The sequence below is a fragment of the Ambystoma mexicanum genome, chromosome 1q (assembly GCF_040938575.1).
Source record: "Ambystoma mexicanum isolate Mex_15411 chromosome 1q, UKY_AmexF1_1, whole genome shotgun sequence".
Lineage (NCBI taxonomy): Eukaryota > Metazoa > Chordata > Amphibia > Caudata > Ambystomatidae > Ambystoma > Ambystoma mexicanum.
The window spans coordinates 542,551,706-542,574,665 of NC_090922.1; the positions used below are offsets into that span (position 1 = coordinate 542,551,706).

A 22,960-nucleotide genomic window follows, 5' to 3' on the forward strand; every position below is an offset into this window, starting at 1 on the left:
TAGGAGAAAAGTAGCAATCCTGATAGGGCTTATGACATTCAGATGATGCAAGTGTGGTAACGAGACGTGCATGCGGGGAGGGGAGAAGGGGGAAGTACAGGAATTGGGTAGAGGGGCCCAACAAGGAGAATGTGAGGGAGGCCATGTGGACAGGGCCAGGGAAAGAAGAAGTAAGGGGGGTTCACAAGTAAGTGCACATTAAGGGGCTGCTATGGCTCCAAGGGTGCAAGCCAGTCAGCCCGATGCAAGCATGGGGTCTGTGAGAGCAAGTGCAGGATGCAGGTTGGGCTGGGGTGGGGGGGTCCTGGGAGAACAAGTGCAAAGGTATATTGGGCACGGGGGATCTGGGGCCCTATATGACTGAGTGAACCAGGCCACCAGTAGCAGGCAGAGCGGACATTAGCTGGGGAGGGAGAAGGACGACGAGAAAAGGAAGGCATTGAGGAGCTTCCGGAACTTAGCTGGCCAGGTCCATTATTTGAGAAGAGAAGGAGAGGGAGGAGTCAACTATGACGCCAAGGTTTTTTTGCTGCACACAAGGGTGAATGGAGGAGGCCCATGGAAGGGTGGCAGAGTGTGGGCGAAAGAGGGAGCAGGGGTCCCAATGAGAAGGATCTCTATCTTACTGGCATTAAGGCAGAGATCATTGGTAGTGCACCATACCTGAATGGCAGACAAGCAGTCAGGAATGAGAGAGGAAGAAGAGGAGGTAGAGGAGGGTATCTTGAAAAAGAGCTGCATGCCATTAGTGTAACACTGAAAATTAGGAGAGAAGGTGGAGATCAGGTGGGCTAGAGGGGACAGGTAGATATTGAAGAGCCAGGGCGAGAGAATAGAGGGACACCACAGGTGGATGGAGAGTGAGATGGTGGACAGGAAAGGGACCAGTTGAACCTAGGGAAGTCGGTCAGAGAGGAAGGAGGTCAACCAGTCCAGAGCCAGGTCCATGATGCCAAGGGTGTCACAGAGCCGCTTTATCAGGGTGGCGTGCTTGACCATGTCAAAGGTGGAGGAGGGATCAAGAAGGATGAGAGCAGAAGGGCTGGTATCGAGATTAGTGAGCAAATCTTCACAGGTGTTCAGGAGAGCAGTTTCAGCGCCTCTGGAAGCTCTAAAGCCAGATTGGTGGTCGTGGAGGCAGCCAACAGATTCAGTGCAGTGGACAAGCTGGGAGATGGCCAGCTTCTCCAAGAGTTTGCCCAAGAAGGGGGTAGTAGAGATGGGGCGGTAGTTTGTAGGACAGGAGGTATCAGCAGAAGGTTTTTTGAGGAGAGGGTGCACGAGGGAGTGCTTGAGGAGTGCGGGGAAGGATCCAGTGGCAAAGGAGCGATTGCAGAAATCAGCCATGGCTGGAGCAAGGGAGACAATATTGTCCTTGATAGTTCTGGAGGAGCAGGGGAGCACCTGTTTGGATGAGACTTTCATAGAGCGAACTTGTCTAGAAACCTCATCAGGTGTTATGGGAGAGAAGGAGGAGAATAGAAAGGGAGGAGAGAGGATTGCCAAGGGAGGTGAGAAAGAGGGGGGGAGAAGGATGTGGAGTAGAGGTGAGTGAGGAGAGGATGTTCTGAGTTTTGGAGATTAAGTGGGGGGCCAGAGAAGTGCAGAGTGCCAGGGAAGGCAGAGGAGAAGTGGAAACTGCAATAGGGTGGGTGAGTTCCTAGCATATTTGGAAAAGTTGAGCCTTGTTGTTAAGCCGCAGAGATGCAGGCTTGGATGTAAGCCCTCTTCCAGCAGATGACAAGTCAGTATTGCCTTTGGAGCAGACGGCAGACAAGTTTGTCAGAGCATGTGCTTGAGGCAGAAGGTTAGAGAGGGCTATGTCAGATCAGAGGGAGAATCAGTGAAAGGAGTAGGAGGGGAGTGAGGGTGGCAGCAAAAACAGCAACTGACACGCTCTTCTTCGGACGAGTGAAGGAGGAGGAGGCTTGCAGTGCGGGCGCAGGCTTTAGCCGAGGGACCAAGGAGGTCCAGATGAGAGGAAAGGTGGACATGATCAGAACAGGAGAAAGAAGTAACAAGAGGGTTGGAAATGGTGAGGTCTGAGGAGACGAGAGCATCCAAGGTGTGTCTGGCAGAGTGCGTTGGACCAGGGGGAAGAATGGAGAGGGAAAGAGAATCACAGAGGTTGCAGAAAGGGTACTGGGTAAAAAAAATCGTGGCAAAAATGCTGTGGTTTGACCCGGTAAAGGTGTCCCCCGCTCCCGTTAAATGGTATAATGGTTTGGGGGGTTGCGGGGGTGTCCCTGCATCCTTTACATGATTGTGGTGGCAAAACCATAGCATGTTTGCCGCAATATTTTGTATTCATGGCCATTTTACAGCAATATTAAGACGTGGAACCGCAGAAAGACCCAGAGCCTGCATAATGGGAATCGAGGTGAATATTGAAGTCTCAAACGATGAGAAGCTTGGAAGAGGAGGTCAGAAAAGAAGAGGTGTGGTCAGCCCATTCACAGAGTAAGTGGGAGACCTGGTCATGGGGCCTGTAGATGGTGACCAGAATCAGAGAGAGGCCAGGGGGACACCAAGTCTGCAGACAAAGCATTCGAAAGAGGAATAGGTCTGAGTGGGTATGATAGTATCAGGAACCCACTCAGGGAAGATGAAAGATGAGGGCCACCCCCCCCCCCCAGGCAGTTAATCCTTGGATTGGAGATCATCTTGTAACCCTCAGGGAGGAGAGTGTCAAAACTCGTGACAGAGCTGTCCGTGAACCAAGTCTCGTTGAGAGCGAGAACATCCAGTTGAAGGTCCTCTAGGAGGTGGCAAATGTCAGAGCAGTGTTTGATGGCAGAGCAAGCATTGAGGGGACCTAAGTGGAGCAGGTTGCCACTTTTGAAGGTCTTCCGTGGAGGGGCACAGGATTGTGGTCAACCCGACAGAGATGGCAGAGGAGCCAGAGGGATGACAGGTGGAGGGGAGGCAGGAGAGGGGAGGTGGAAGTTAGTGAGAGACACGAGACGCCTATCAAGAAGAGAAGGAGGAGATTGGGCTGAGAACCCTGGGCCATGATAGCGCCATTCTGATAGACAATAATGAGGACCCTGGAGGAAAGGAAGGATGCCAAGATTACCTACCAACAGGTGCCTCCATTAATGGGAGAGGTAGGGAGACCCATGAAAGGGATGGAATCAGCGTTTCTTTAAATCGAGGGAGATCTTCAAATTAATTTAGAGGCCAACATCACCACCTTGGCCTTCATACTCCTAGACATCTCAGTCCATTACCCACATATTACTAATCAGAGGCTGGAAGAAACTGGACCGTGCAGAAATGCACTACAATGGGTGACATCCTTCCTGGCAGACAGAATAGAAACCAACTGGGTACCCACTTTCACTTCAAGCTCCTGCAGCAAGACTTGTGGTGTAATGCAAAGGTCAAGCCCCTGCTCTTCAACCTATACATGGCCCTGCTCATGACAGTCTCCAAAAAGGCATGGAATCACCTGCTGCAACTACACAGATGGCAGACAGAATATGTCCAAAATGACCGCAAACAAGGACACAGGCAGTTCCCTCCCCCAATGGCCTCCCACAAGTGAGCACTAGGGTGGCTTATAACAACCTTACACCACAACTGCACAAGATGGAAATCATGATAGCTCTTCATCATGTCCCTGGTTTTCAGAAATAGGTTCTGGCCCAGAAGTCTCCGAGGTGATCAAGAATCTTGGGATTCGTACGGGCAGTGGATTTACTTTGGAACCACAAATGCACTTGTAATGATGTTTCTATCTTGTACACTTGATCAGACGGATCACACCCTTCCTCACCTTCCCAAACACATCAATTGCCATCATATGTTTATTACAGTCTAGAACAGGGCTGTCCAACTCCAGGCCTCGAGGGCAGGAAACATGCCAGATTTTCAGGATACCCCCCATTACTATTCATGGTTTAAATTTGCATACAATGATTATAGATGTATGAAAATATTTTAATATTTGCACATGAATAACAATGAGTGACATCCTGAAAACCTGCCAGGATTCCGGCCTTCGAGGCCTAGATTTTGACAACCCTGGTCTAGAATCAACTGAACTGTGCAAATAGTATACACATTGGCATGCCGCACTGCAGCACTAAAAAGCTTGAACCCCTCCACAACACAGCGCAAAGACGTCCTCCCGGACTCGGGAGAAGGAACTACATCACGCCAGCTGTATGATCACCCAACTGTCCACCTGTGGGAAAAAAAAGGATCACCCTCCAATCACTATGCAATGCCAAGAGAGTCCTTCAGGGCCACAGAGCTGACTTCATACAAGGAGAGATCACCCCTTACCAAGGGAAATGCAGGGATCCAGCAACAGTGTGCTTCAAGAAACCGTGTGATACGCCAAAATGAGATACAGGGCTCAGCTTTCATTAATACTGTTGCGAAGATACGTAACTCCCACCCAAAGGGACTCCACACAGTGTAGGAGCACTTAACCTTTAGGAAAACCATGAAGGCCTGACTTTTTAGCACACTAAACTAAAATCCCTTTATAATTTTTCACCACATTGACTACAGTCACTGAGGGCATTCCTACAAGAAAGAAAGTGCATTGAGGCCACACAAATGGGAAAATAGCGCTATATAAATAACCAAATACAATACACTGACTGAGGCTCGGACTGGCCTATAGGGCAATATGCTCATGGCCAAACGAAAAACACAAAATGCTGGCGTGGGCCCGTTTTTTTGGTCAAAGTGGGCCACATTTTGGGCCAATTTGGTACAGTTTCATGAGTTAATTCACTCTGTGGCTAATAGTTTTGACCTGTGTTGCTGAATACATATTCTTTAAAATGCATCACACTTTATCAAACAACTTCCCCTTGCTTACTATTCAAACAGTGTCACAAAAGGAATGAATAGCAACTGTGGGAAACTTTTTCATTGGTGCCCAAGACAATTTTATGGATCAGTCCGACCATGCACTGAGATAGCCATGGAATCATCCCAGCAATCTTGGCAAGGGAGCCGAGTACGCGGGTGGTGTGGCCCGCCCCCATACTTATATGGGACTTTTTGTTCTGGTTGCCGGCACCCCCGGGAAACCCAGAAGTCGGTGCCCCTGAATCTTGGTGTATGCTTCAAACCACTTACTACACACTTCGCTAATATCCACACTAGCACTGTCAATTTCCTACGCTCTTGTACGCACACAAACTACACCGCCCGCACACAGCATGCCAGAGATCGGGTCGCTCACACTTGAACAACGCTACGCCTCTACGTACACCCAACTTAAATTCCCCACCCTTCCGACCAGTGCACCATAGCGTGAGCCGCACACATGAACAAAACAGCAAATCTACCTTTCAGCTTCCTGACCCCCCTCAACTACCCCTCACCCTCAAGGGTGCATCCCTAGGGGGCCGTGAGAGCCCAGCATGAAATGTAAAAAAAAAATATATTTATTTATTTAGATTGGAGGAAATGGGCAGGGGCAGCTCACATGGTCGGGCTGAAGCATGAAACTGTCTCAGGCACCAATGAAAAAGTGGCCTGCAGTTGTAAATGGAAATTCCTTCCTTTAGTCACAGTCTGTTTCAATAGTACCCAAGGGGGTACTTTGTGTTAAAATGAAAGAATATTTATTCAGCAACAATAGTCAAAATATTTATTCAGCAACAATGGTCAAAATTACTAACTGCATAGTGAAGTAATTAATCAAACTGGCCCACATTGCCCAAAAAGGTGGCCCATTTTGACTGGCCCACGCTAGCATTTTGCATTTTTGGTACAGGAATTGCCCTATTGCCCTATAGGCCAGTCCGAGCCTGGTGGCTCATCCATAATGGCGAGGCTGCGCCAACCCTGTTGCCCCCTCACCCATTATGGAGGAGCTAAGGAGCCAGCCCAGTGAAACAGGGATCACTCCTTCAGCTGCTTTTTCCAGCTGAGGGAGTGCTCCTGGGCTGGCTGAACTGTCAAAGGGAAACACTATTTCTCTTTGACAGTTCAGTTCAGTGCCCCAGCCGCACATGCTTACTGAGCCATGCAAGGCTGGGGCGTTTTGCATCGCCAGCATTGCATAGTTCATTGGAAATGGTGGCTGGGGCACTGCATGTCTGTATATGCGAGGGGGAGCTCCTGCACATCCTCGCACATGCGGACAGAGGGGTGTGTGTGTGTGTTTGTGTGTGTGTGTGTGTGTGTGTGTGTCTGTCTGTCGGTCTGTCGGTCTCTCAGTCGGGCTGATTTTGGCAGCACCTTGCATACACACATAATCATGTTGATTGTGTTAGGCCCAGGGGATAGGGATGGTATCTTTTTACTGGACATATAATGGATGTCCAGTAAAAAATGTCATGCCTGCCCCTGGGCCCCCCAGCACCAACTGCAAACTGTTTGGCTATTTACCACTTTTTATTTTTGAAAGTATGCTCTACAATGCAACATTTTAACCCATTATTTTTTTTTTATCATGGGGGAAACCCCCCCCCTCCCCAAACCTCCCTTGATTGGTTCGGGCCACCTCACTGCACTAGGTCGCGATGGCATTTTTAGGGGAAATAGTTATGTCCCTCCACTTAAAAAAATCACCAGCTGCCACTGGCCCTCGGACTGTGTTGGGAACCTGGTGGGGGGAGCCCAGGGACTGTGGTGGGAGCAGGATGGGTGGGAACCATGGGATAGTGGTGAGAGCAGGATGGGGAGAGCCCAGGATGTGTGATGGGGTGGGGAGAGTTCAGGGACTGGGTAGGAGTGGGATGAGGGAGCCCAGCGAATACATACTGTCCATTTGGCATTTTTTGGGGGGGCCGGCCTGCCCAAATTTTGCTCAGGGGGGGCCCAGGCCAAAAAAGTGTGAAGACCACTGCCCTAACCTAACACCCTCACACACTCTTTCAGATCCACCAGAGGGACAGAGGACCATGCAAATACATGACAACAGTGTGCAGGATTTATCGCAATGGCATAACACGCCATGGATTACATGTGATGAAAGCATATGTGCAATCGTTCATGGCTGAATGGGGGCTGCTGACTGTAGTAACATTTACAGGTGAGAGCAACATTAGGAAAAGGTGCATTCTGCAGAAGCAATAAACACTTTTGCGACAGCGAAGCAACGTCGGTAGTGGAGCGCGCTCTAGTGCATTCATTTATAAATATTACAATTATGAAATGTGATGTATTTTTGCAATGTTGTCTTCTCAGCTGTGGCTACTTATTACATGTACTTACTTTAATTGTAAATTAATAAAACCAGCTTTTCATTACATTGTAATTATTTCAAAATGCGAAGGATTTGCAGTACAGGGACGCGTTCGAGTGTTTCGCCTGGGCACTCCATATAGTAGTAACTGCCCTGCCCCTGCCCAGGGTGTGCCGCCCTGCCCCTGGCCAGGGTGTGCCGCCCTGCCCCTGGCCAGGGTGTGCAGCCCTGCCCCCCGCCCCCTGCCTCGCCAGCAGTCGGACTGCATGAAGGGAATTCCTGAAAGGAGAGAAGACGGTGTGTGTGGTGAGGGGGGTGGGGGGGCAGGTGGGCGGGGGCGTATAAATAGTGGCACCTCAGAGCATGGTCTGCTTCACAGTAGGTCGGTGACCCGTCCCACGAGAGCAGGCACCCGCCACCCCACAACACCCCCAGCCCGTTCCAGAGAAAAGGCAACACCCAACGGCGCCGAGCACAGGGACAGGCAGCCAGCGCCCCCCAACGGAAACAACGCACTCAACACCGGCCCCACTGGAGAAAACCAGTGGACACGGTAGAGGCAGTAAACGGGGGCAGCGCCGCTCCCCTAGAGGCCGGCCCTCGGCCCCCCCTTTATCTCTTCAAACCTCCTTTTTCTTTTAATCTTCTTTGTTTCTACACGCCCCCTTTCCTGTTTTTTTTTCACTACAACACAAATGTTATAACGGCAATGTAAACGAATACTGTATAGATTATGATACTAATAATTAATAGCAGTAATCATTTTAGTAGTGCGCGTCGCAACCATAACTGCCTGCATGCGCTGGCTTAATAGGAGTTGTATTATGTATTGCTGGTAAGGTAGCTCAGCGGATTGAGCGCTCGCTGCTGCAATGTATGTGTGATCTGCAGGCTACAGCTGCAAATTCCGGCAAGGCCAACTCAGCCTTTCATCCTTCTGAGGTATAAATGCTTATCCACTTCGGTTGGGGATATTGTATGTATGTAATTAAGCGCGTAGGCTTAAGCACTATATGAGCAACACATTAGTATTGCAATGGTAGCCATGTTAGGTTATCCAGAAAGATAAAAGGCTGAGTTGTTCCTGGGGTTTTGTGATCTGCAGGTCTCTACACAGACATTGCCCCCCTGTCTCTTTCCCGCCCCGTCCTTACTTTTGGATGGTCTGAAAGATTTTAAATCTTGCAAAAGAACCATTGATGTCACTGACATGTTAGGAAAGAAGTACAAACTCCATAACGTCAGTCAGGCGCGTGATAAAGGAGTTGCTTGGCTTGCCCCCTGTTGAATAAAGCCACCACCACCGAACCCCCTCCTCCCGCCGTTCTAGGTGCAAAGCATCGATTGGGCCCCGAAAGACATTAGGGATGCCTATGCATAGACGGCCGCAGGTTGTCGCGGTAACTTCATAAGGGATGCCACAAGGGCCGGGTGCGGGCGGAGTTCCGAGTGGGAGGTCTGGCAGTTGAACTGCGCTCAAAGGAAATGTTCAAAATAATAGTTTAAAAATTGTGCAATTTCTTTTATGCTGCTTCTTTCCAAACGCCACACTGTACATCAATTCCACTTTAAATCGCTTCCATGGCAGCGGTGCACCCTAAATACTGTTGATATTGGAGTGAAGTTTAGTACATTAAGGGATCCATAGACAGGCTCTACAGTAGGAGGCTACCAGGGTAGCTCAGCAGGTTGAGAGACCATTGCTGAGATGTAATATATTTAAAACGAGTTGTTAATCATATGACATTATACAATTCCTTATTTTAAAAAAGTGCTATAAATTGTGTTTGGCCAGGGGAGGGGTTGGGCTGTCACTTGCTTATATTCAGGGCAGAGGTGGGGGGTGGCTGCCCCTCTAGTGACAATCAAAAGTTGGAACCCATGAACCCACAGTTTACTTTCCTAATAACTGCTGTCAGCACAACAGAAGCATCCATTTGTGACTAAGCAGTTTGACAAGCATATAACATATTTCTTTATACATACAACCTCTGATAAAAGACAAAGGGAGGAGCACAAACATTACAGGGCGTTTGTGTGCTAGTCTGAAAAAAAGATGCACATTTCAAAGAAAACGAGTGAATGCCAGTTTAAGCAGCATATTTGAATTTGGAAATTCATTTTTTTTCTATGAAAGCATAGGATGCACATTTGGAAAACAATAGTGTGCCCAAAAGCCCTGCCTTTAACAGTGATGCCCCCACCGCAGTGTTAGCCATGGCCCATTCATTCCCGTGGTGTCCCTTTCAGGCCAGAAGAAAAGAAACAAGCTGAGCAAATTTACCCTGCAAACGCGCCAATGATGGCTGGGGAGAGGAGCATAGAGCAGAGGGGATCCCCCTGCCCCCCCAGCCCCGGCTTCCCTCGGAGAAGCTGGGGGCTCGGTAAAGCCTTGTCAAGGCTGACATCCCGTGCTGCGCAGAAGCTCACAAGCCAATGAGAAAGGGAATACCAGGGGCAAAGGTGCATGCTGGGACTTGGAGCGGCAGTTCCTAGAGAACCTTGAGAGAATGAAGAAAGGCAATCATTGGTCTGTAAATAATTGTTGTTCCATGTTGGAAATTGCTCCTAGAAACCGAGCGAGCAAGCATAACACCAGAGAACTGCCGCATGTTTGTACCTGTGGCCATATTACCCAGAATCCTATTGAAAAGGCAAGATTATGTGACAGAATATGGGGACAAAGTTCCCCAAACGCCCTTTTTTGAAGGTACATTTGGAACGATCATGAACTATTTTGTTGGAGAGCATTGACGTAAAAACCATTGGAACCTTGAAGAACATCTACAGACTTGTAAAAAAAAAAATATGAAATTCACCCAAAACTCGCAGATGGCTTCTGTGGGCTGCCTTCCTCCCAATGCCTTGCATGGGCCAATGGGGGGGGGGGGGGAGGAGAGAGAGAGAGAGAGAGAGAGAGAGAGAGAGAATTTCATGCCACCCCTGCATAAGTCAGTGCCCCAATTGGACCACCCCAGTCAAAGGAATCTGCCACATCACTGACCATGGCAGTGTGTGAGCTCTGTTGGGCATCTCTAGGTTGGTGGGTGGCAGCATAGGGCCGTCCGCTCAGATGTTAAGACCCATCAAGAGAGCGAGGAGGAGAGGGCGTGCATCACTGTGCGCTAGAGAGTGTCTATAGCCGGGGTCAAAACAAGGGAGTTTGTGTAGGGCACCCGCTCGGATTGGAACGTAACTGTGCCATGGCATCCCTGTGTGTGAGACGGTACATTGAGTGTAATTCACGATCTGCTGCTTTGTATTCTTTCTAGAACCCGACATGAGCCATCCAATCAGCAGCCAGCCTCAGAGCTCGGGCTACACCAGTCAGAGCAGCACGTGGAACACAGAGGTGATGGACTGCATGGACGACATGGGCATCTGTAAGTATCTCGCGCCCACTCTGCCAGGCTTCGGCACACACGGGCACTGAGACAGCCACACAAGCATTGACTCAGAACCCCCTACAGAGGTGGATGCACCTATGCAGACATACAACCCCCCACACGTGCATCTGCATGCATGTGCTTGCACTCGAGCTTCAGAGCACGCATTCACACAGAAACACATGCAAAAACACGTGTCCACGTGACTGCACATATGACCATAACGCCAATCGCACAGTAACGCCTACTTTGGGAATTGTTGGGTAGTTTGTGAACACTTGAGAGTTTAAAAGTTGAATCATTTAACGTTCCAAATTAGCACAGAAACTTGCTATAATTGTGAGGATTAAGAAGTGTATGTAATAGGAGATACGAAGGTTGATACTTGTATGAAATGACACACCCCAAAACGCATTGATGGCCTGGTTTATTTATTTTCTCTAATGTGATTTAGCTTATTACAAACGTTTCACATACTACAAATTAATAATATATCACCATATTACCACAACACATAAATGGCACATGATTTTTACCCTCTCATAGTTACAAAATCAGTTTCAAAATTGATCACACCAATCATAAATATATCACTGCATTACTACATTTTAAAAACGAATTCTAAAGGAACAACCTACGACACACATAACGATTCAACATTAAAACATTAAAACTCACACTTATATCCTATTTACCCAAAACCTAAACCCCTGCGATATATCAATGGCCTTGTCTGACTGCGGCCTGCAGTAACACTGCACCCGGTTAGTTCATGGCTGACTAGCAGCTCGCGCGCGCACGCACACGCGCGCGCACACACCTACACTTGCCTTGAGTTTAGAATACGCCAGAACCAGTTGATGAAGTACTGAAGACTGAGCGTGAGATAGGCCTCCGCGGGAGAGGCCACGCTGGACACGTGAAGAAATGGGCATCCCCCCAAGTAATGTAAACAAACAAAACCGTGTGGTTCTTATAGTGCCCGGTGTAAGGAGTAGAGGTGGAAGAGCCATGGATTTCATGGGTAGGGCCGAGCCAGCAGTTCCTGCGTGCTTGCTTGCCGGATTCTTATTGCAATATGTAAAGGTGCCTATGTTAGCCAGTGCCAGGTCAGGCACACTTATGAATGGTGGACATCAGCCAAATGGACCCTGTTCCACTAAATAGTCACTGTGAATGTGATTATTTTTGTCGCATTGAAAGGAGACCTTCAGAACAGAACTAAGCCACAACAATCCAGATTGATGTCTACGGACAGTTTGGGGGGTTTGTTGGGTGATGCTGCCTGGCTTGTCGAGGTTACCAATAGCTACCATATGGGGACATCACTTAACACCAACCTACGTTTAAAGATTAGATGTATCCCATAATCCCCAATTCATAGATGTTAGGTTGAGAGCAAGCACAATATATAGTTCTTTTATTAAACCACAGAATTCAAGGCACTATTTTTGTGTTAAAAACCGTGATGGGAAAGTTTTTTAGTATTTTATTTTTATTTTTTTTGGAACACAGTGAAGCAGACATCTTGATTTACATATAATTAACACAATGTTTTCCATTATGGGCCCCCTCTCAGTTAATCCGTGACTCTGCTCCAGTGCCGGCCCCAGTTCTGCCAGCGTGAGATTTGTGCACCCCCACCACAAATGCAGAACAGCCAGGCTCGGACTGGCCTATAGGGCAATAGACCCATGGCCGAACCAAAAACACAAAATGCTGGTGTGGGCCAGTTTCTTTTGGTCAAAGTGGCCCACTTGTTTGCCCAGTGAGCCAGTTTGATGAGTTACTTCACTCTGCGGCTAGTAGTTTTGACCAGTGTTGCAGATTAAATATTCTTTAAAATGCACAATTTGCATCACACTTTATCAAAAAACTTCCCATTGGTTACTATTATTATTATTGGTTCCTATTGGTAACTATAGGAGTGATCGCAGAACTCTGCCAAGGCTGGAGCAAGGGAGACAATATTGTCCTTGATAGTTCTGGAGGAGCAGGGGAGCACCTGTTTGGATGAGACTTTCATAGAGCGAACTTGTCTAGAAACCTCATCAGGTGTTATGGGAGAGAAGGAGGCGAATAGAAGGGGAGGAAAGAGGAAGATGCCAAGGGAGGTGAGAAAGAGGGGGAGGGAGAAGGATGTGGAGTAGAGGTGAGTGAGGAGAGGATGTTCTGAGTTTTGGAGATGAAGTGGGAGGCCAGAGAGGTGCAGATTGCCAGGGAAGGCAGAGGAGAAATGGAGACTGCAAAAGGTTTGGCGAGTTCCTAGCAGATTCAGCCGTGTTGTTAGTAGCCGCAGAGATGCAGGCTTGGATATAGACCCTCTTCTTCGAGCAGATGGCGAGTCTGTATTGCCTTTGGAGCAGACAGCAAGCCAGTTTGCCAGAGGATGTGCTCGAGGCCTGCCATTTACGCTCAGCTACTATGCACTTGCGTTTCAGAGCAGCTAGGCCGAAATCGTACAAAGAGTTCACTTGGCAGCAGGCTTCAAGCGGATCCTCATGACAGGGGCAAGGATGTCAAGAGTGTTGGAAATGGAGAGTTGAAGGTCAGAGAGGGCTGTGTCAGAGGGACAATCAGTGGAAGGAGTAGGAGGGGGGGTGAAGGTGGTGGCAAAAGCAGCAGCTGACAATCTCTTAATCGGCCGAGTGAAGGAGAAGGAGGCTTGCAGTGCAGGCGGAGGCTTAGCCGAGGGACCAAGGAGGTCCAGGTGAGAGGAAAGGAGGACATGATCAGACCAGAAGGGAAGAGTACCAGGAGGGCTGGAAATGGTGAGGTCTGAGGAGATGAGGGCATCCAAGGTGTGTCTGGCAGAGTGTGACGGACCAGAGGGAAGAATGCCGAGGGAAAGAGAATCACAGAGGTTGCGGAAAGACTGAGGCTGCATCATGGGAATCAAGGTGAATATTGAAGTCTCAAAGGAAGAAAAGCTTGGAAGAGGAGGTCAGAAGAGAAGAGGTGAAGTGGGACACCTGGCCAGGGGGCCTGTAGATGGTGGTCAGAGTAAGTGAGAGGCCAATGGAGACACCAAGTCTGCAGACAAGGCATTCGAAAGAGGAATAGGTCTGAGTGGGTATGATAGCACCAGGGACCCACTTAGGGAGGATGAGTGCCACTCCACGCCCAGGCTAGTTAATCCTGGGATTGGAGAGGATCTTGTAACCCTCAGGGAGGAGAGTGTCAAAACTTGTTACAGAGCTGCCCGAGAACCAAGTCTCGGTGAGAGCGAGAACATCCAGTTCGAGGTCCTCAGGGAAGTGGCAGATGTCAGAGGAGTGTTTGACAGCAGAGCGAGCATTGAGGGTAGCCAAGTAGAGCAGGTTGCCACTTTTGAAGGTCTTCCCTGGAGGGATCCATGAGTGTGGTGCACCTGACGGTGGAATGTAGGGACGTCACGCTCCTCACCAGGGATGGATTGGGAACCAAAGGAGGCCCTGGAAATAATGTTCTAAGTGGCCCCATTTTACACATTTTCAGCAAGCCCAACCCTTTTCCTATGGAAATAAAATAGGTTCCCACACTAAAGAGGCCCAGGCTCCAAAGGCCTACCAGGAAATCTCCAAAGTTCCCTAAAGGCCAGTCCACCCCTGTCCCTCACCTAAGACATCGATGCATTAGCGTACAATATTAGTAGCTGGACATAGGATGAAAAAAATCTGACACATGAAGTGAGCACCTGGCAAAATATGGGTCTGATTTTCTAGGTGATTTATGGCATAAATTGACATATGGTAGGAGTAGCCCGGCACATTATGGCAAACAATTGGTTATTGCGGGGTTCCTATCCAAAGCCAGGTGTGGCTATGCCTGGCAATTTGTTTTCCTGGGTACATGATGGTAATACCTGGCATATTGTGCAAGTAGCTGGGAATATGATGTCACTGCCTAGAAGTGACGTGAGTACATCATCAAATGATGGTAGTGCACGGTTTATGATAGCAATACTTGACACACGAACAGAGCGCACAGTGGCAATGCCTGGCAAATGGCAGTACCTAGGGATATGATGGGAACTGTGGGGGTGGGGGGCAACCAGGCTGGAAAGGAGGGAGTTTGAGGTGAGGCACGCCAAGGCTCAAGTCGAGGGTACAGCACAGGGTACAGCCTTGGCAAATAAGATCGTGACCATTCAAAGCAAAATTTCTAGCAAAAAAGCTGCCCTAAAAGACACTCTCCCATCCAAAACTCAGGACAAGCTCACGACCACAGATCTCATCCGCTTCAAGTTTTCTAAAGTCAACACTCTTGACGTAGAAAACATTATCCTGTCCTTGAAACCATCCAATTGCCAGGGAGATCTGTGCCCAGCACAGCTCATCAAAGATGCCGCCCGCGCCCTCTCCCCCTTCATCCCTAAACTGATCAATGCCTCCTTCACCACTGGCTCCATCCCCACCAATCTAAAACAATCCTGGATACTTCCATTACTAAAAAATAACACTCTTGACCCAGCCATACCCACAAATTACCGACCCATAACGACTGTTCCCTTCCTACTAAAAATCTTAGACAAGGTCGCCTATGTACAAATACAGAAGCACCTGGAAGAACACCACCTCTTACGATCCAGACAATCAGGGTGCCGTCCTCAACACGGGACTGAAACTGCACTCATTGACCTGAAAGCCCAGATTGATACACTCAGGGACAAGGGGCAAGTTGCCTTACTCCTCCTCCTTGACCTATCTGCAGCTTTCGATTTGGTCGACCATTCTGTTTTATGCTCACACCTCCACACAGCAGCACACTTCTCTCCCCAGGCCATTACCTGGATCACCTCATTCTTTAACGGAAGAGCTATGAGGGTCTTCTCTCCTACTGCTGCAGCAGACCCCATACCCATCACTTGTGGTGTCTCACAGGGCTCCTGCATCTCCCCCACACTGTACAACATATTTACCAAGCCCCTTTTCAATGATTTGGATCATCTCGGTATCACCTACACTAATTACGCAGATGATGCCCAGATCCTCCTCCTGCTTTCTGGAGATTATGGAAAGGATTTGGCCTTGCTAAATAGGGTGTATATCATCATTCAGGCATGGATGGCCACTCACGGACTATGCCTGAATGATGAGAAAACGGAGCTTAGCGTCCTGGGTACCATGTCCAGTTTAAAGAAACTTGGCCCGGCCTACAACTCCTTCATGATAGATGGGAACAACATCAAAGTTGGACAGGAGGTCAAAACACTGGGCTTCTAACTTTTCCTTCAAAAGACAACTGAGTTCCCTGCATCCTCATCGCATACACGTGCAAATTAATCCGCGAAGCCAAACCATTTCTGTCAGACACCAGCTGCCTCACACTCGCTAGAGCCCTTATACTATCCGGCCTTGATTATTGTAACGCCCTTTACCTGGGAACCTCCAAGGCTACCACTAGCATGCTACAAACCCTCCAGAATAACGCCCTGAGAGCAGCCCTAGGCATCCCCAGAAGAGAGCACATCTCAGGATTTAGCCAACAGAACAATTGGCTCTCCACTAGAGACAAAATTCTCCTAAAAACGGCATCACTTACCTACAAATCTCTTAACAATACCGCCCCGATCTACTTGATTAACAGATTCCATAGACAAGCTTCCTCGAGACCACTCAGAACTGCATACAAAGACTGCCTCTCTGTCCCAAACTTCAAACTTGCCACCATAGGGGGTAACAGCTTCCCGGTAAAAGCAGCCAAACTGTGGAACTCCTTGCCTCCCAACCTTAGAGTAGACATGCCCTAGCTGAATTTCCGATCGAAGGTAGTTTCCTGGCTGAAATCGAAGGACCACCAAGATAGCTAAGTGCCAAGGCTATCCCTTCATGCTATCCGCACTCATTGTAACCACGTGTGCCTACTTTGTACTCTTGTATATACTGTATATAATGCCTGTTTCCCGCATTATGCTTTGTATATATTCCCATTGTCAATATGTACATTTTATATTTTGTAACTAAGCTTCGCATATTCTTGTAAATGCTGTGCCCTGATACCCCTGGGTACATCTGCGCATTATAAATAATAAAACAAACAAACAAACAAACACACTGGTGGACGGAGTCTGCCACTTTTTTCAAAACTCTACCCACTTTTTTTCAGAGTACACCTTGATATAATAATTTCTGGTGACACCACATTCAATTGGTATGTTAATGAGCCCCCCCACCCCACTTTGTTTTCTTTTTTTAGGACTTCACCATTTATAGAATGTACAACTGAACAAAGCCAGGTTTTGCTCTACCATGCCCATCCCCCAGCTACATACATAAAGAGAGAATTCTCACATACAATCACCTCCTGTTGGTCATGCGGGTGGGCCACTGCAAATGTATTTCAGGCGACCAAACCACCATTTTTGTCCAGAGCCTCAAAAACACCTTTGACTACCCTGCTCCCACTTGACATTGCCCTGACCTCTTCTCTCTTTCTAGGCCTCTGTGGCACCTTCATACCCTGTTACCTGATGTGCAAGGTCTCTAAGGACTTCGGCGAGTGCTTCTGCCTTCCTCTGCTGCCTGGGACCCTTCTTGCTTTGCGGACCGCCATGAGGGAGCGTTGGCATATCAAAGTAAATATGACTACTCCTTGCTGGAGGCACTGGCATTAAGCTAATGTGTGATTAAGGAGCTGCTTACCCCCATGAGCTGAACATGTGCCGCCTCCAGGCCCTCATGCATTGAGGAGAGGGTCAAGCACAGCAAGACGGGAAGAGGAAGATGGGGGACATTGGTGGAGGCGTGTGGAGGCGGATGAGGCGAGATCTGGATGTGTTAGAGGCTGGCTATGAATGTGGGATGGGTGTGCGAGAGGGGGGAGTATGGGTCTAAAGTTAGGTGTAAATGAAGGCAGTGGTTCGGTTGGGTTTATGTGGGGTATTGTGGGTGTGCGTATCCCTACGCAGGCCCAAATTCAGCTCCCATATTTTTTTCACTCCTGCCCACACCTATTTCACCCAACCACAACACTGGGATTATTTTCAGTCTTTGGGAAAAAGAAGCAGGCTAGGTATGCATCCTGCTGGAAGTTGGGGCTTGGTTTGAGCCGTGCTAAGACCCTACAGCAGTGTGGAGACAGCATCTGGCAGCAGGAAACACGAAGACCAAAGTTTTCCCTTGTAAAATCGATGACCCAAACCTACCAAGCGTGGAAGCATATTGTGAAACGAGGACAGGCCTGGAGATGACAGAAGCTATGGTGCCAATTGGCCTACTACAGGAGCCTGATTAGACTTCAGCCATGGTCTTTCATGTAAACCCATGGGGCCCTCTAGGCAAGCAAGTGGCATTGCCTGTCAGAAGGCCAGGAGGGAGATAGCAGGTGCTGATTGGGTAGCATGAGTGGAGTGCCTCATCTGCTTGGATGCCGATGATTGTGTGGCTGTGTGGCTGGTGGTGGGTGAGGGGTAGCCCTCATTCACAGGACATCACTACATGCCTTCCCACTACAAACGCCCCCCACCACCAGCTACATAGTTCCACAGTTCTAAGGGATTAGTTGTTAGGAACTAGGTTGGATAGTCTGGGGGTGGAAGAACCTGTCAACCAAGTGTCTGTGATGAGAATGACCAGAGTGGTGTAGCAAAGATGTTTAGTGCTGCTGCAGCTGCACAGATTGCCAACTTGTACAGCAGTACCATCCCTGCCTCGTATTCTGCTTTCTACTTTCATCAATATGGTGTCCCTTCTCTTTCTGCCTCCATTTCACCTACTGATTTTACCTTCCTGATCCACCACTCCCAGCGCTGCAGTCTTCACCTGCCCCTTACTAGCCCCATCAAACTACACCTCAGCTTCCACCTCGGCACCAATCCTACCTTCCCCTTCAGTTCTCCTGTTATATGGGTCCCCATAAACCACCCGTATGGTCACCCACCTACTCCTTCACCTTTCACTGAACCCCACCTCAACTGATCAGTCCAACAAAAATCCCCCCAATTCAGCAGTGCTCTCCTACGAGCCATCAAAATGTAAACACCCACACCGCTGTCCCACCACCCACATGCCCAATGAAAATCCATCCACATATTTAAATACCACCAACCTATACCACCTGTTCCAGACACGCAACCGCACACACAATGACCTACAACCCGTGCAACCAATCATCCTATCGCCCATCCATTGCACCCCGGAGTCACTCAGTCCCACATTACACCCCTCCATCATACATTCTGATTCACACACATTATTTCCATCTAGCACAGGTCTATCCAATCGCTCCTTCGGCCAGTCATCCAACTACCAACTGACCTATTGCGCTGCTGTACCACTGACCAATCAAGTGCACCCGTCTCCTACCATTCCCAACGCCCTATGGCTCACTGTGCGTCAGGCTAAACAACCATCCAGTGCAACCTCATTGGCCCATCCATTCCCCAATGATGACCATCCTGGATGGTGAAATAATGGTTTCATTGCCAAACATTTTTCAAACTTTCAATGAACTTTCAATTGATCCACCCCCCTACTCCAACACAAATACCTATCCTCAAACAAATCTATACCCATCCTTTAACACACGTGCCTGCCCACACCTTGCCACAAATGCAATGAGGAAAAAGAACTGATGCTGCATGTGCGTTGCTCTACTACCCCATCATGGCCATAACCCCCTGAACATGCCATGACGACCTCTCCACCAGAGAACTGGGCATACACTAAGCAGACTGTCTTCTTTTTTTCATAGGGCAGCATCTGCAACGATTTTCTGTGCCAGTGCCTATGCGGGTATTGTGTCCTGTGCCAGATGGCGAGGGAGTTGAAGAGGAGGCTCTGAGGCCCGAGGAGTCCACCTTCATATATGCTGCAACTTCTTTCACTTTTTCTCGACGCACGGACTGTCCCTGATGCTCCTTTCTGATCTACAGAACTACTACAATGCGCAACAGTTGACAAACTCCTCATCAACACTGACACTGTCTGCGCAGGAAGAGGCGGAGCAACCTGATGCGCAACAGTTCACAAACTCGTCCTCCGCATGGACACTGTCCGCGCCGGAAGAGGCGGAGCAACCTGATGCGCAACAGTTGACAAACTCGCCCTCCCCACTGACACGGTCTGCGCCGGAAGAGGCGGAGCAACCTGATGCGCAACAGTTCACAAACTCGCCCTCCGCACTGACACTGTCTGCGCCGGAAGAGGCGGAGCAACCTGATGCGCAACAGTTCACAAACTCGCCCTCCACACTGACACTGTCCGCGGCGGAAGAGGCGGAGCAACCTGATGCGCAACAGTTGACAAACTCGCCCTCCGCACTGACCCGGTCTGCGCCGGAAGAGGCGGAGCAACCTGATGCGCAACATTTGCCAAACTCGCCCTCCGCACTGACACGGTCTGCGCCGGAAGAGGCGGAGCAACCTGATGCGCAACAGTTCACAAACTCGCCCTCCGCACTGACACTGTCTGCGCCGGAAGAGGCGGAGCAACCTGATGCGCAACAGTTCACAAACTCATCCGCCGCACTGACACTGTCCGCGCCGGAAAAGGCGGAGCAGCATGATTAAATCCACCATCAAGTCGTCACAAAAGAGGATTCCGGGGGTTCAAGCATGTGGACCAAAAGACCCTTAAATGCGCAGAAATCTGATGCATGCTATAATTACAGGCGTCACTGTTGCCGATGAAAAAGAAGCCAGTCCTCTTTTGACAGAGTACCCAGGCGCACCAATGCCCACAGCACCAACTGCGTCTTTCTGCAGACTGTTTGCCATGTTTTGTGAGTGACTGTTCCGAATTGTCTAGCAACCGTTTTTGCACGCGTGAGAATAATATGATCTCTGTTTCATGAATTAAATGCATTTTGAGTCACCTGATGTAGAATGCGGGCCACACACGTGCTCTGAATGTAAAGACGTATCTGGAGACAAAGCAGCGACTTTGATGTGAAGGAAGCTTATCTATTGCAGGCTGATGGGTAAATAAAATGTGAGGGATGTTTTTCAGTATTCACCTCAGTACAACATCATGCCACCTCGTTATTTTTTTTTAAATGATCACCGTTGATACATAGAGACATCCAATCAAAGTTTAACATGTATTTATGACCCAACGTGGATTCCCCCCACACCCCTATAAAGGGGATCTTGTACAAGATCATCTCCAATTCACACCCTGCTGCACATTTGGAGTTCCTATGGATTACACTCTGAACGCTCCCTGCCATACGTGCATCGCTGGTAGTGTTACACAATTTCCACGGCGGAGTGCAACGTGGTGGCATACAAGTGTATACAATACTTTTTTGCTCTCCCCTTTTGTACTCTGTCGTGCAAATGAGGAAACGTCGGTGGCCGGCACAGTGTACATCAAAGTGTAAAAGTAACGCGTCCCGCTGGTGAATTATAGGGAACTCCAATATGAGCCTCAATGCATTCCTGTACCCATACACACACAACGCACCTAATGTTCCTCCATAACGTGAATTCCCCACAGAGGAATGCTTACATTTGCACTTACGTGCAAACAGGCCCCGTCCATGCAAATTTTGTCATTTTCCCTGCATATTGGAAACGAGTAGTGTAAAGAGCCGGTGGAAGTCTCTTTACATCTTTCTTTTGCACTCCGCAGTGCAAATAGAGTATGTCAGGCAGCGTTTACAATGATTTCCTGAGCATGAATTCATAGGAAATCATGAAAATCTTATGCCGATGTAAAACCAAGTTGCTTTTGAAGGCAGATGGCAAACGGGAGGTGGAAACATAACTCCTGTTCCGCTCCTGCATTCAAACACAATGAAAATCCCCTGCAGCGTGAATGGAGGCGTTAAGACAAGCGTAACAATGTTACACCTGTCTTAACAGGCGCCCCCTTTCTTTAGCACTTCCATTTACGCCCTGGAGGGGGGGACTCGAAAATGAGCCCCAATATGATCAAACTGCCTTGCTTTTCCTTACTTTAAACAAGCACAGGGGGAAGCGCAGTGCAAAGAAGGATCATCCCAGACACTTTTAGGTATGGGCCATAGCATAAGCCCACTGAATTCGCAAATGCATTTTGACCCCCTTTCTAAGCTGTAGAAATGCATTTTCTTGCACAGGTCCACAGATGCGGTTGACTTTGGCGAGCGCCATTCCTGGGGGAATGGTGGTAACCATTAAAACCAAAGTATTAGGGGCACCCTGAAGTTCCATATCTCAAAGGGGCTTCGATTTGTACACTTTGTAACCCTCTGCAGTGCTCAGAAGTGGAACAAATATAAGTGAAAAATACTAACTATATTTTTCAAAAATATGACTTTTTATGTGGACTTCGGGCTGCTTCCGGTACCTACCAAATTGCAGCATCAACATTGCCTATATTACACCCACAGGCCTTCTATCAGGAACCTTTATTGTAAGAAGGAACCAAATACATTTGAGAAAACAATCGAACTCAGAAGCATGCTGTCTGATCATTTATCTAAAATCGCCTATGAATGCATAATTACTGAAAGATGAACTGTACAATTTTTTTCAATTGATAAATATGTTGTCAGTAAATGGAGCTTTGCTGGTATTATGTCTAGCGTATCACATTCTTAGAATTTGATTATATTCTCACAACTCTATTCTTTACAGCTCGGGGAGTCAATAGAACCATGGGTAAAAAAATGTACTCCTTATTATGCGCTTGTAAGAGGATACGACACAATGTCCCTCATTACGAGTCCGGCGGTAGCCGTGCCGGTAAAACCGGCAGGCTGCCGCCGGACCCGTAGTGAATTACCGGCGCCGGACTTGACGGATTTACTGTGGCATTACAACCCTGGTGGTCCGGTTAATCCGGCGTCGGCAATTCTGTAAATCCCCATTCCTGTGGAGTCACGGGAATGGGGACCACAGAAACACCACCACCATGCCGTAATGGTGCCGGTGTTTCCTTTCATCTCTGCGGCCAGGTGCCGTTCCGCCTGCCAGGTCTGGCAGGCAGAATGGCACCCGCCCACAGAACTTGTAGTTTGCTGGTCTGGAAAACAGTGCCAGAACGGTTTTACCGGCACCGTTAATTCCGGACCGGCAAACATGTAATGAGGGCCAATGTCCAGGGTTCACAACAAAGAAAAGTGTGGACATTCAAAAGAAAACTCGTGATTTTAAGATTGTAATAACACACATGGGGCCATAACATTTTACCAATGCTCTTAACACTTTTGCTTATTTATAAGCGACACAATGATGTTTTTGATCTTACAATTAAACCTATAAGTTACTCTTGCCAGACTGGTACAAACACTGGTTGCTGCTTAAACTAGAAAAAGATGTAACGGTGGCAAAAAGGCGACCAACACAATTATGGAGGTGAATTAATTGCAATATACTTTATCCAAAACAATACTGAAAACAATAGCCTGGATCTGTGCTAAATGGCAAGTGCAGGAATTGCATTGTTTGTTAAAAATAAAATGATTTCAGTAATGAGTCAGAAAGCTGGGACTTTCAGGATTAGTTTAT

The 22,960-nt window shown here is 48.4% G+C and overlaps 1 protein-coding gene across 1 annotated transcript; it reads left to right on the plus strand.

Moving 5' to 3' along the window:
- Positions 1-7,413: 7,413 nt before the first annotated feature.
- Positions 7,414-20,496, plus strand: CNFN (cornifelin). The gene is made up of 4 exons (XM_069640965.1): positions 7,414-7,456; positions 10,432-10,542; positions 16,965-17,101; positions 19,219-20,496. Exons 1-4 carry the CDS (start codon positions 7,426-7,428, stop codon positions 19,306-19,308), a joined length of 369 nt encoding a protein of 122 aa, XP_069497066.1. The 5' UTR covers positions 7,414-7,425; the 3' UTR covers positions 19,309-20,496.
- Positions 20,497-22,960: the final 2,464 nt, after the last annotated feature.

Bases quoted from the DNA above. Each gene is read 5' to 3' on its own strand.
- CNFN (XM_069640965.1), top strand. From the start codon at position 7,426: ATGAAGGGAATTCCTGAAAGGAGAGAAGACG. The intron at 7,457-10,431 runs GTGTGTGTGGTG...TATTCTTTCTAG, and splicing joins TCCTGAAAGGAGAGAAGACG to AACCCGACATGAGCCATCCA. The intron at 10,543-16,964 runs GTAAGTATCTCG...CTCTCTTTCTAG, and splicing joins CATGGACGACATGGGCATCT to GCCTCTGTGGCACCTTCATA.